This window comes from Anarrhichthys ocellatus, unplaced genomic scaffold (assembly GCF_004355925.1).
Source record: "Anarrhichthys ocellatus isolate YVR2014 unplaced genomic scaffold, GSC_Weel_1.0 scaffold4, whole genome shotgun sequence".
NCBI classification, from domain to species: Eukaryota; Metazoa; Chordata; class Actinopteri; order Perciformes; family Anarhichadidae; genus Anarrhichthys; species Anarrhichthys ocellatus.
Genome location: NW_022280034.1, coordinates 10,091,232 through 10,104,250, shown reverse-complemented (window position 1 = coordinate 10,104,250; position 13,019 = coordinate 10,091,232). Strand labels below are relative to the sequence as shown.

Genomic DNA, 13,019 nt, shown 5'->3' with positions numbered 1-13,019 from the left:
CACACACACACACACACACACACACACACACACACACACACACACACGGGCCTCAGCCGCAGTAGTATTGAGGAGCAGAGTGGAGAACTAGCCTCCTCAGGCAGTAGCTGTTTGTCGCTAAATGAAGGCCGGCATTCTTTGGTTTCCCAGGGAGCTGGGTGCCTGCCAGTCCCCCTGGCCACTGAGTGCCATTTTATTAAGAACAAAATGGAGCCCCTATGAAAGGAGCCCAGCACTGAGCCTGCACAGGTCTCACTGAGCTGAGCTTCGGCATAAACAAACACCACCTTAAAGAGACAGGCTGGCAGAAAATGAGGGACGGCAGGGCCCCTCAAGAGCCCTCTAAGAGACACACACTGCTCTGGGGATTGGCAGTGGTACGGAGAGTACGGTGAGGGGCTGAGCTGGAGAATGCAATAACAAAGTCCAGTTCTCCCTTCAAAAATATGAAATAGCATTTTGTAAGGTGGTATGGATGAGGTAATAACATTGATGTTTTCTTCAGCAGAGTCAAGTGCCAGTAAATGATGAAAAAGTCCACCTTAAAACTGGCCAAAGCTAAGCTATGTTGAAAGGAGAGACAACGGAGGGACACACCAACAGTTATGGACATGCACATAGAGTACACAGAGTTTAAAGCCACATTACTGGACAGGTGGAGCAGTGGACGAGTGGCTGAAAACTGACAGAGACACTGTTGGTTTGCACGAAGGCCTCCTTCTCCCCTTTCCGTGATACGCGGCATATTTCACTGGTAGTGCACATTTGGATCTCGCATCTCATTAGAAGAGGTATTTATTCGAGATTAGTGTAAACATACCGTACACGCGCCGGGCCAAACGAACCAATTCACCGTGCGACCATGAGGGGTCAGCGACACAGAGTACCTGCTGAAGCTCACCGTCAATATGTGCGTGTGTGTGTGTGAGAGTGAGAGTGAGAGAGAGAGTGAGAGGTCCACTCTGGTCCACTATGTGTACGTGGATATACTGTATGTCTGTTTGTTTGTGTGTATTTGCATGTGTGTGTGTGTGTGTGTGCTGGTTCTGATCATAATGTATACTATGAAAAGTTTAAAAAAAGTACGTAAAAAAAATAAGTTAGAGTAGTGATAAATAACAAATCTGTTGTGTCATTGCATGACAAATATATGAATCATGAATCATGAATTCATATATGGAGACATAGCAATTATTGAATGAACTGATCCTTTGTTAACTGTGTGTATAATTGATGCATTTTGTATAAATGGTATAAGCTTCACAAATTGTTCAATCATCAATGTATTGATGTCAGGACCCTGTAAATTATTTTTTTTACTGCAAATTATTATGCAAGTATTTAAAGTAACAACTAAAGAACAACATAGTCTGATCACAGAGTCATAAAAAAACATGAGTTTAACCACATGCCAAAACAGTTGAAGTTATTTGTATTTTCCATACATTTCTGAATGCTACAAATGAGTGACAATTATCTACAAACATGTAATGACTTCCAAGGAAACATGTGTTCCCAAGGGGCTGCATATCAGTACTCTCCTTTTCAATCACACACACACACACACACACACACACACACACACAAAGTATGATGGGACCAGAGCCAACATCTGTCTTTGATATTATTTAACTAACCGCTTATTGTGGGAGCCCACCAGCACCACGGATGGCGTCTAGCGCTGTGTGTGTGTGCGTTAGTCTACGAGTGCGCTCCGGCGTCCATTCAGACACTTTGGCAAGCCGCTGTTGTGTTGTTACATCCTTCAGGGGTTGAGCTTTTGAGTGTGTGTGTGTGTGTATGTGTGTGTGTGCGTCTGTTCAGTATGTGCGTCGGCATTTCTGAGAATGTGACTGCATACCAGCGCGCAATGTGTGTTTCCACAGACATGTGAGAACAGTGCGAGTGTGTGCGGTGGCTATCCCCCTCCATAGTGAAAGCCACAGCCTCAAACCACATCAGAGAGCGTGTGGGAGACAGAATGACAAGGCCAGGAACCAGCCAGCGTCTGCCTGCAGCCACACACAGGCACGGACACACGCTCGCACACATTCATACTTACATTCACATTTATCACACTTACTCATCTACGTATCGACACATGCTGTCCCTTAAGCTCTCCCTCTCTCTCTCTCTCTCTCCCTCTCCCTAACACACACACACATGTTTTAACACCAACCGTCATCACACCACAGGCCCTATCCAGTGGTCGCCGTTGAGGCCAAGGATGCAGTCTGCCGCAGAGCGAGATGTTTGTGTTTGCATACTTTCTCACAGACAGACATTGACTGAGCAAGAGGGCAAAATAGGCTTTCTACTGTGGATTTGTTTTAGCATTTTGACGTGGTGTAAACTGTCACTCATTGGCGTGTGGGGATAAATGAAAATGAAAATATTTGAATAATTTATTTACGTTCACCTCACTGGGTACAGAAATATAGGGCGCGCACACAAGCAATAACTGGGCTAACAAAAGCTCTGAAAACAGGATAATTACAGACATGTGCACGTGCGCAATAGCAAGCACGACTACACGCATTCATCCTGTGCACGCGTTCAGTGTTGATCCACACACAGCCATAGTATGCACACACTCGTATTTACGAACAAACTGACAAAATCGTTTTAGCAGCAGAGACGTAATATGAGTATGACGTGCGCTTGCCTCGTTACACACACAAGCATGCTGCTATTGCCAAACGAAAGACCATTCATGCAATTTCTCACGCTGACACACACACACACACACAGACACACGCACATGCAGACAAGGACACAGCGCAAGTGTAGATCATCCATGGGTCAGTGGAAGCTAGAAGCGGTGTTTTTCCTTGCGGTGGACACACATCAATTTCAAGGAAATTGCTCGCCCCATTATTGGAAAGTGTTACCGGAATGTCAATTAAGGGGGAAGTTTTTAACCTCGCACCACACAAATAAACAGTGCACCCCACTCCCCCCTTATTAGAGGCGGTGTCAGCGCAGACAGAGAGTCTGGGGGGGGGGGTTGGCAGAGGGGAGGGAAGGAGGGATGGAGGGAGGTAGAGATTGAGGAAGGGAGGCCCGGGGAGAGGGAGAAGAGGAGACAGGAGATTTGGTGCTCTCAAAGAAATGCTTTTGGCCCTCCTTTTGTGCCCGAGGCCCTAGACCCTGAGAACCACTCAAAACCTGGGACTCTGGCCCCGACTCAGGCCCACTTAAGGTTAACCTCAACAGGCAGGGATCTGTTTGACAGCTGGTCGGATCCTGTAGGTGCAACTGTGGCAGACCAATTAAGGGCAGGTCAGCGGAGGGGATGAGGGAGAGAAAGAGGGGGCCCATGGAGATAGAGGTGGGAGACGGGAGAGTGGGAGGGGGGGGCAGATGGCAAAAGAAGGGCTGGAGCAGAGAGGTGGAGGAGTGATGTGGGGAGGGTCGACAGAGGTGAGAATAAAGATTTAAAAGAGGGACGGGAGGTCAGAGGTGAAAGGGTAGGAGAGACTGACAGTGTTTGTTAGGTTCTGTTCTAAAGCAAATAAACATTGTGGGGACATAGAAAGACAAAATGAATAGCCCAGCAAAAATACATATCCTGAGCACTGATCTCGGATTGATCCAGAAATATCAGCAGCGTAGCAGCAGATCAAAGGCCCGGACAACTTCAAACAGGTATCATGCACTGATGCTTTGCTGAACAGAACCTCCGGAGATGGGCGGAGTGTGCTCGAATGGCTCCGGGGGCTCGAGCTCATAGGCGTTACGAAATGCCTTCACGCAGCGAGTGTGGTTTGGAAAATGGCTTGCCAAGGGCCCCGTCACCGTAACAGACACACAGCAGCTGAGAGGCTGCGTGTTCCCTGTGGTCTGCTGGAGGATGGAAGAGTCTTTGATGGGAACTTTTGAAATGATTGCAATGCCAAGTTTTCAATACATACATTTTCCATTTGATATAGCAGCGACACACTTATAGTGTGGAAAACCTTTTCCCTGAATTTTGAAAGACACATTTCTGTTCAGTCAGCCTCCGCCACCTCACACCTCACATGAAGCCTTTAAGGAAAGAGCGATCGGAAGCGGTGAGGGGGGAGAGAGAGAGAGCCACGCTCCCTCCGTCCAAGTCACCGTCACCTGACGACAGCTGGAGACTCAGCTTGGGTTGTCTCAGCGTTAAAGGCGAAAGCCTGGGGCGCGGAGTTGTGCATCATCCAGTTTGTCACCCGATGTCTAGGTCACACTGCGCCAAGCAGCCACAGAAGCGCTGCTGCGTGACGAAAGGAAGGGGAAGCGGAGTGCTGTTGGAGGATCACGGAAAGACCTGGGCGCATCCTGGACGTGTTCATGTGAGGAGGAGGAGAACGGTCAAGCCTGCGGAGGCTGTAAGAGGGCGAAGCCAGGGTAAATACAACAAGAGAGTTTCAAAGCTAGTAAGTACAGCGTGTAACCGCCCCCAAATATCAACATGGAGAGGAGAGGAGAGTATTACACATCATCATTAGTGTCCTACTGACTCCACAGTAATCCTCTGCAAGAGCTCCCACATCAGAAAAACACCAAACCCTGAGCCCCGACTGCAAATACGCAAAGAGTGGTGAAAGAAAGGGAAAAGGGAGGGAGAAGAGAGAGAGAGAGAGAGAGAGAGAGAGAGAGAGTGATGGAGAGCTAGAGAGAGGAGCAATTCTGAATCTACATAGTTAATGAACACCATTTCACTGGTTACCAGAGGCAACCAAAGTGGCAGCAGAAAACATTCCCATGCCACCCTCGGTCCGTTTAGAGGTGAGCGCGCGTGCATTCAGATGAGTGGTATGTTTCTCCGTCTCCACGCACAATAACCAGAACGTGGTGTTATTCCCCCTCTGGCCCAAACATGGCGTCCATTTAAAGCTATACGGCTATTAGAGCGCCGGCCTCTTTTTTTTTAGGAGACACAGGGAGAAATAACAGGAATAGATGGAAAATAGTACACAGCACAGAGAGAGGGAGACGCTGGCTGAGAACGGTGATGAATTATGTGTGATGATGTGAGGTTGTGTGTATGGGTACTCCAGTAAGTGCGTATGAGTGTGTACGAAAAAAAAAAACCCAACCATAAATTTGAAGCCAGACCGTAGCTTTGATTCTGAACTACAGCTAACTTTCACCACTGCCTTTGGTGTCCTAAATTTACTTTAGCCACTTATGGAGCAAATGAAAAATGATGTGTCGACATCAGTTTACATCAAAAATCCTTAGTGTGGTTGTCTTTGTTTGTTTACTCACTATAATCATTTCTCACACAGCATCAGTCATCCATCTGTATCAGAGGGGAGAGCTGACGGAAAAGATGGAGGGTGAGCTGTGACTTTGTTACTTTATGGGCCTCACCAAGTTCACAGCCGCCGATTGTCAAACTGGTGTCCGGCACATTGGAGTGCTGAGCAAACAATAACACCATTGTTTCATTTTTTTTTTGACAAAGTAGCTAAGGGTCTGACTTCTCTCTCTCTCTCTCCGGGTTTTTCACCCGCTGCTGTGCATTCCAATAAAAGTCTCCATTAGATAATGAATGCTTGAGGGCCGTCCGCAGCCAGAACCCTTGGGCTCCGGTGGCAGCTATGACTGTCCACTGTGGTGTCTGCGCGTTAGTCATCTCAGGATGAATGAGTCACCGGAGAGAGAGTAAACCTCAAGCGCCACCCAGGTAACAGTTCAGCCACACACACACACACACACACACACACACACAAGAAAACACACAGCCCTTGAGATGAGCAAGGTGGGGGATCGTGAGGCAGGACTTCTGTTGCGTGGCCGGATGCTGCCACCATGTGGCCAGTTTGAGGATGAACGGAGCCGGGCGGAGGCGTGCGGCTGCAGAGCATTGAGCAGATACAACATGTATTCGATCTCCAGGTGACAGATTGTAGGCTGTACTACTATACTGTGAATGTGTATACTTGTTATTAAGGCACCTACACACCCTTGGTACACCACCACAGGTGCGCTCAGTTATCTCCGGCTGATTAGACCTCTTCTGGGGGGACTGTGTGGGCGCATACGCCTCCTGATTCTCACGTCTTACACCTGTTAGAGCAGGACTTCTACCTTCGTTGTGTTTCATTAGTACATGCATTTTATTCAACCTGAGCAGAGGACTAATCAGCTTGAATGAGAGAAAAAAAACCAGTGTGGGTTTGTGGGGCTTTAGACGAGTCTTTGAAGTTAAGTTTGTCGTTGAGGAAATGAAATCTCTTATCTTAATGACCAGACCTCATACCAGAACACATAGTTACAGCTACATGCTACAGACCCACTGTGTGTAAACTCAATGGGAGCAGAGCAGGTACACCACAACTCAACTTGAAACACAAAAAGCAAAGCTCCTGCAATGCACCGGAGACACACGGCAGACAAAGAGAGAGAGAGCGCGCCCAAAGGTGGAATTTAAAAAAAGCAGGTGTTCAGGTAGGAAAAGAGCCGACTGCGGCAGAGTCGTGATACGAGGAGCAGATGTGATGGAAAGACAACGGCTGCTTTTTTTTCACCTGGCACTTAATCAGCACTGACAGAGCACATTGTTTTCAAATCCTCCTCGCAGTCCCTCCAGACGCTAGATTATTTTTGCACTGGCAATTTGGGATTTTAGTTAAGCTTATTTGTGTGTCGCACAAATAAGAATAAGCTACATGTAAATGAGGAAGATCCGCAGCAAAGCGGCGCTCGTCTGCTGATCTTGGCCAGCCGAGTCGAGATTTGTGAACTGGATCAGCCCCGCACTGCTGGAAACAAACACTGTTGAATGTGAGCAGAATTCCTGTCTCACAAGTGAAAATGTGAAGCTAATTTGGCTGTACATGCTATATCATATAGGTTTAGTTAATGATGGTTGTAGAGTAGTCTTTGGCATAACTATCACAAATTAGAAAGACAGAGTTACTGAACGGAGGGCAGACAGAGGACATGGGAATGTAAATTGTGAAAGGCAGAGATAAAGAACAGTACGGACGATACCACTGGAAGGAAAAACTGCGTGGAGGAGTTCCCATCGCCGTGCCCTCCGCTGACTCCACATGGGCAACATCATCAGGCTAATTACCCCAGTAATTACTGTACTAATGCCGCACAAGGCCTCGAGGCATCCTGTTTTGATTGAGGCCACTGGAAGTCTGGCAGCTCGGGCGGGGGGGGGGTTGAATAGCAAAGCCCTCGAACTGCTGCCAAGCGCCGCGCCATTCAACATCTGTCATCCCTGGCCTTTCAGCGGACGTGTCCGAGTGTGTGCTTGTCGGGGTCTGAGAGGTACACACTGTACAAAAACAATGACATTTTCAGAATGCTCAATAGCACCCCCCCTCCCACACTCACTCTGGACTGGCATCATACTGGTGTGTCGCTACCAACGACCACTTCACCTTTTTAATGACTGTAATCGGAGAATTAAGTGGCCGTGTACCCTGAGGCCCTCCGCTGCACCTGCCCACCGTTATCCGCCAGCAGCAACACTTCAACCCACTACTCTATAGGAACATCAGAGTTCAGCCTCTATGTTTTGCTCTAGAGATAGTAGTTCATAATTAAATCACAATTAGTCCACGCGTGATCAATTTAGGACGTGAAAAAGACTCAGGGTGGCATACGATTATGGTCATTTCATTTCGACTAACAGAAGAGGCTCCATCATGTTGTTCCTGCATCAATACTGAATCACATAACTTCCGACCATGTGAAGGGTTGCTAATATAGCCAATGTTCTCTGTTCTCAGCCACTTTCAGCTCACTGTGTTGGTCAGCATGGTCCCTGATGTAAGTGGCCTTCCCTTATGAAACTCTGCACATCCACTGCTCTCTGACAAGCTCACTAATGCTGACTTATACACTATCCGCACAGCATCCTGATAGAGGAAACCCAATATAGAACCAACTTTATAAGTGGCTGATCTCTCCATTATCTCTTTCACTCAGCTACCAATAACCTAATCTTAGCACTGGGACAGACAATAATGACTCAATGCGTCACGCAGCCATTTTATCTTTCGAGGTATTTCATGATCCCCACATCCAATCAGATGGCATGCATGTCTCAGATGGTGACTAAGCCAATGACATCAAATGGAGAACACATTGCCTCCAAAAAGAGGTTTTTGTCTGTAGCACACAACCGATCGAAACAGATGTGAAGTAAACGACGTAACAGCTGTGGAGTAGAGAGTCCATTTGGAGCTGTAGAAATGCTTCTCTCTTGCTCTCTAAGTCCAGACTAAGGGAAGATCTTCGCTCACAGGGACACAATAGATTCTGTATTCTTGGATTTCACAATTATTGTTATTATTATTATTAGCAAAGGTGCGGGTTCACAAATGGATCCGGTGCTGAGAACAGACAGTTCTATCACTCATAATTCCTCCATGAAAAACCTCGCCAGTGCCATTTAATTATACGATATCTGTATACATACGCAACACGTTCTCCGGCTGTCTTTCCTGTGTGTGTGTGTGTGTGTGTGTGTGTGATGTGCATGCCCGAATGATTACGTGTGAGCACACTCTGTGCCGTTTTCTCTTAAAGCAATCCAGACGACCCGCAGAATATCAATCGCCTTATTGGAAGAATTGGGAACCACTGAGTGTCCTGCCCGCACGCGTGTTCAGAGGCCTGCGGGACTTCTCCGCGCACATGATGGGTTTAAAATCCGCCTTGTTTGTTTCCTGTGGGTTTCCGGTAAATCAGGAACTAGTGACGAACAACTGCTTGGTTTATGAAAGAATGAAAATGAAGGAACATTGACACCCCCCCCCCCTTACTTTGATTATGTGGTGACTCGGCCCCGTTCACACATAAATAAAAGTCACAAACATATGTATAGAGGTACAACAGAACACAAACCTGCGTGTTTCGATGGTACATATCAGGCACATCGCCTCCCTGAGACTTGTGACTACAGGCTTTGTCTTTTTTTTTTCCCGGATGGAGACCTCCTTCAGGTATAATTTGTCTTCATCTTAAGATGCTTTCCAGTAGCATGAAGGTGACTTCAGATCAGTGCCCGGTGGTCAAACCAATAGCGGCCGAGCAGTGAGAGCAATGATTTGTGGCGTTATCAGGCGACAAACTACCAAAAAAAAGAGTTTTTTTAACAGGACATAGCACTGTCTGGACATATACGTAATAGTTGAGTCACATGCGTCCATACACACACTTGTACGTACACACAGACGCACAACAACATCCGCTATCTAATCCTACAGAAATACACTGTATGTCTTTGTGGGAGCAGCTGTGAGAAAGTGGATTTATTTTTGTCTGCTGGATAAAACAGTTCTGTATTCTGCTAATGCTATCAATGTTTTATAGCAAGAGGGGGGGGGGACCTTCAGCACGGAAATGATACACTTAGGTAATTAACTTGGTGTGCACTCTGGCAGCCTTTCAAACGGGTACATTCTCTTTCTCTCTGTGCCTTATACTTCAACATTCTTCAGTATGTGTTGCTGCATCATTGTTCTGATATTAAGGCGTTGTTGTTGTTCTGCTGTAAATGAAAACATAACCCCCCCCCCCCACATACCCAAGTTCAAACAACGACACCTGCCTCTGAAAGCCGGAGACAGATGACAACAAGGTGCTGTTAACCGGAACAATGCTTCCTCCCCCTTATATAACCTTTTCTGATGATCTGTTAATATGTTCTTTTTATTTTTGTCTATTTTCCACCTGGCTGGCAACAGTCCCTGTGGAGCTGCACATCAAAAAAGGGACGTTGAATAGAAGCATCCGCCGCAAGCAGTAAGTGGGTAAACCGATGAATGCGATGTGATGTTGCGGTATCACAGCGCAGGGATAAATGCCCTCTAGTGCTGCGTGCCTTTATGAGACAAGACTGCGTGACATCTCACCCCAAAACACACGCGGCAGGTCATCAGATCCAGCGCCGTCCCCATTGCACCACCATGAGTGGGATAAAAGTTTGTTTTATCTGCTTCTTTCCTTTCTTTTCAGTTCTGTGATGAATCTCCAACTTCAACTCGGCCCACGAGATGTGTCAAGGGCGACTTGATTAAAAGTCCTTTTGGGTTCCGACGTGTTAACTCCAAACTGAAATCCAGGCGATTCGTTCAACTACTCATGTCTAAAGATTACATACATGCAATATCTCCTTTCCAGACACATTTTAAACAGCATGCATCCACATCCAGCTCTATACTTTACAAGAAAAAAAAAGCGTCTCCCACCAGACTATCCTCTACCTACGCTGGTGTCCTCTTACACCTGTGACACCGGAGAACCAATTACAAAGTTCAGGCTGGTAATGAGGTCTCCAGTTACCTGATCCAGTGACCGAGGGACAATATAGAGGTCTTCAATCATTAATGCACATTCACCTGCCCATGTGCGGCATCACTACCCCCCTAAAAGTTCCCATAGATCACACACTGAGGGGCCAAGTCACAAAAGGGTCCGCTAAAACTGTGCACATCAGACAAAAAAAGAAACCGCGTGATTCTCAGAGCGCCCGCAGAGAGTGAACGGCACCCCTAACTGTGCTGCTGAGCAAATAGCGCCTCATGCTCCCATGCTATATTTAGGTCATTTGACAAAATCTGACCTTTTCTATGCAAATGAGCCTCAGTCCAATGGACACTATGGCTATTAGCGATCTAATAGCCACACAGTTAAGTGAAATTATCAGCGTCTTCAGAGAGTTGGAAGCGCATTAATAAGGGGTGTCCGCTCAAACTCAATTATTTTTAATATCTTCTGTGGCAGATAAAGGTTGCAAATGTCAATCAATTCTTTGTTAATTTGCCGCCAAACTGTATTTAAATTATAACAAAACATACAAACATACACAAAAGTACAGTCACAAGTAGGACAATTATTGTTTCACAATTAGATAAAATATGGAGAACTTGGTCAGGGATCAACACTTTTAGAAGATAAAAACTAACCAGCGGCTTTAGGTTGCCACGGTTGAGCTAGAGTGACGATATTTTCCATTGATTCATAATTGGAGTAAAAAAAAAGTCACGTGCAATGGATTGATTTGGTATAACATCCTAAAGAAAACAGGGGTAAGGTAAGAGAGGTTGTGAGAGGAAAAGAGACACTAGACGCGAGGTACAGCACAGGGAGACAGAGAGTCACGGTGTCTTCACCATATGTATCGTAGCAACCTCTAAATCACTTTCAATCCACACAACACTTGTGCCGTGTGTGTGGTACTGTGTCGTGTGTGTGTACCTGCGCCGGCGTGGGTGTACGTGTGAACATGTGTCAGGAGGAAATCACTGCTTTGGTTATGGGATGTGTGAAAGCCAAGGTGACTATTTTGAGCCAAACTCTCACCTAGATTTAGTAAAAGAAAAAAAAAGGGGGGGGAGTAAGGAATCAAACTTACAAACTTCCTCTTCAGCTTGCCCTTGCCGCTACGGGTCGGCTTGCTCTCGACGACGGCCGCCGGGCTGTAGTCCGAGCCCATGTCCAGGTGGTCGTCCGCCGAGACGCTCTTGCGGAGGTAGGCGGCTCGCGCCCGGAAGTGGGAAAAGGGAGACTGAGAGCGAGGACGGGCCTCGGGGCAGCCGCCGTGCTCGGGCCCATCTCCGCCCTCCATGTCATCCTCCAAACGCCACAGCTCGCCTGGAGGAGAGTAGATGGGAGGAAAGGAAACGAATGATGGGATTAAGGGAACAGTCAGGAAGTAACGAGAGAAGAAAAGAAAGAAAAAGGAAAGAGAGGGGGTTGGAGATCAAGAGCAAGACAGATTGGACAGATAATGAATATGTATTTCTGCAATGTGATCATTGCCAACGTACTCCACAAATTGTGGAATGTCATCCACTTAACTTTGCTTCAATTGCTTTCATGAAACATTTCCTGGATGTAATCAAGCTTCCTTTAAAGGTGGAATATCTTACAAACATCATTCTCAGCCTGCCTCCTTAACAACTTGATTACGATTCCATACGCTCGAGAGAAATGGCGCCTCGTGTATAATAAAGAGGAAGAAACACATTCTGCGGCTCTGATGTGATGGCTGAGCCGTCGCAGTCACACAAGAGAGATGGATAGGCGCTGTCAGAACGTAGCTCCGCTGCACCCGCCAACCACAGCCGAGGAAAACACTTACTGGTCTTTCACTTTCTTATCTGATGCATGCTGGGTAGGCTATGGGAACTCTGTCAAATGTATTGCTAACACTGTAACCTGAACAGCTGTAGAGTTTTAAGCCAGCTAAGTTGCTCACATCTGCTGCTGACACAGTAAGATAACACTGGTTTCATGAATGAAACATTGGGTTTGTTGCTGACATTATCACAATGGGTGTGTACTATCCTCAAGTACGTTATGGTATTGTGAGGAGTTAATATAGCGTGAGCGTCAAGTATGAAAGTAGAACATCAGCTTCTTTTCTTGCTTAAATGATTATTTCCCTCCTTACGGTCCTTACGTACATGGCTGGATGTGTGATGTATGATGTGTTGTTTTACATTTACATGTCACTGATCTTAATTTGACGCCATATGTTTTATTTTTTTCTTATTAAGATTATAAAAACATTACTAAATTGAATTGTGACTGACATCAGACAACATATTTATTTTTCACAGTTGGATCCTAGATCAGTTTACATAGACCTACAAATAGAGATGTTGAAGTTGTCAAGCCAGCAAAAGATTTTAGAGCCTTACCCAACTTTCTGGAGTGACTGTCCAACGTTTTCAATAACTTGCGTACTAAGACTTTGTGTCAGACAAATTTATATTAAGCCTTAGAATCGCATTGTACCGACATCTTCAATGGAAAGATCAAAGACCAAAACACATCCGGCTTCCAAAGCTGAGCCGAGTAACACTGCAGCAAAATGACTCGGGAGCAACTCCCACTGCAGGCTGCTCGGCATACTAGTCACTAATACGGGATGTTGCCTAAATCCGTGAAGGAAGTGTAGCTGGGTTATTAAAAACAACTTGAATTTAAAAAATCAAAAAAGTTTTCTCAGCCCTGCTGCAGAGATTAAGAGAGAGAGAGAGAGAGATTAGAGCAAGAGAGAGCAAGAGAGAGAG

The 13,019-nt window shown here is 46.2% G+C and overlaps 1 protein-coding gene across 2 annotated transcripts in view; it reads right to left on the bottom strand.

Annotated features, from left to right (window-relative positions):
- The window catches only part of ankfn1b (ankyrin repeat and fibronectin type III domain containing 1b), a 115,684-nt gene that overhangs the window by 75,274 nt on the left and 27,391 nt on the right, over positions 1-13,019 (bottom strand). For both annotated transcript variants that reach the window (XM_031843820.1, XM_031843819.1), the window contains one exon: positions 11,354-11,592. In XM_031843820.1, coding sequence (XP_031699680.1) covers positions 11,354-11,592 — 239 coding nt within the window. The remainder of the gene's footprint in view (positions 1-11,353; positions 11,593-13,019) is intronic.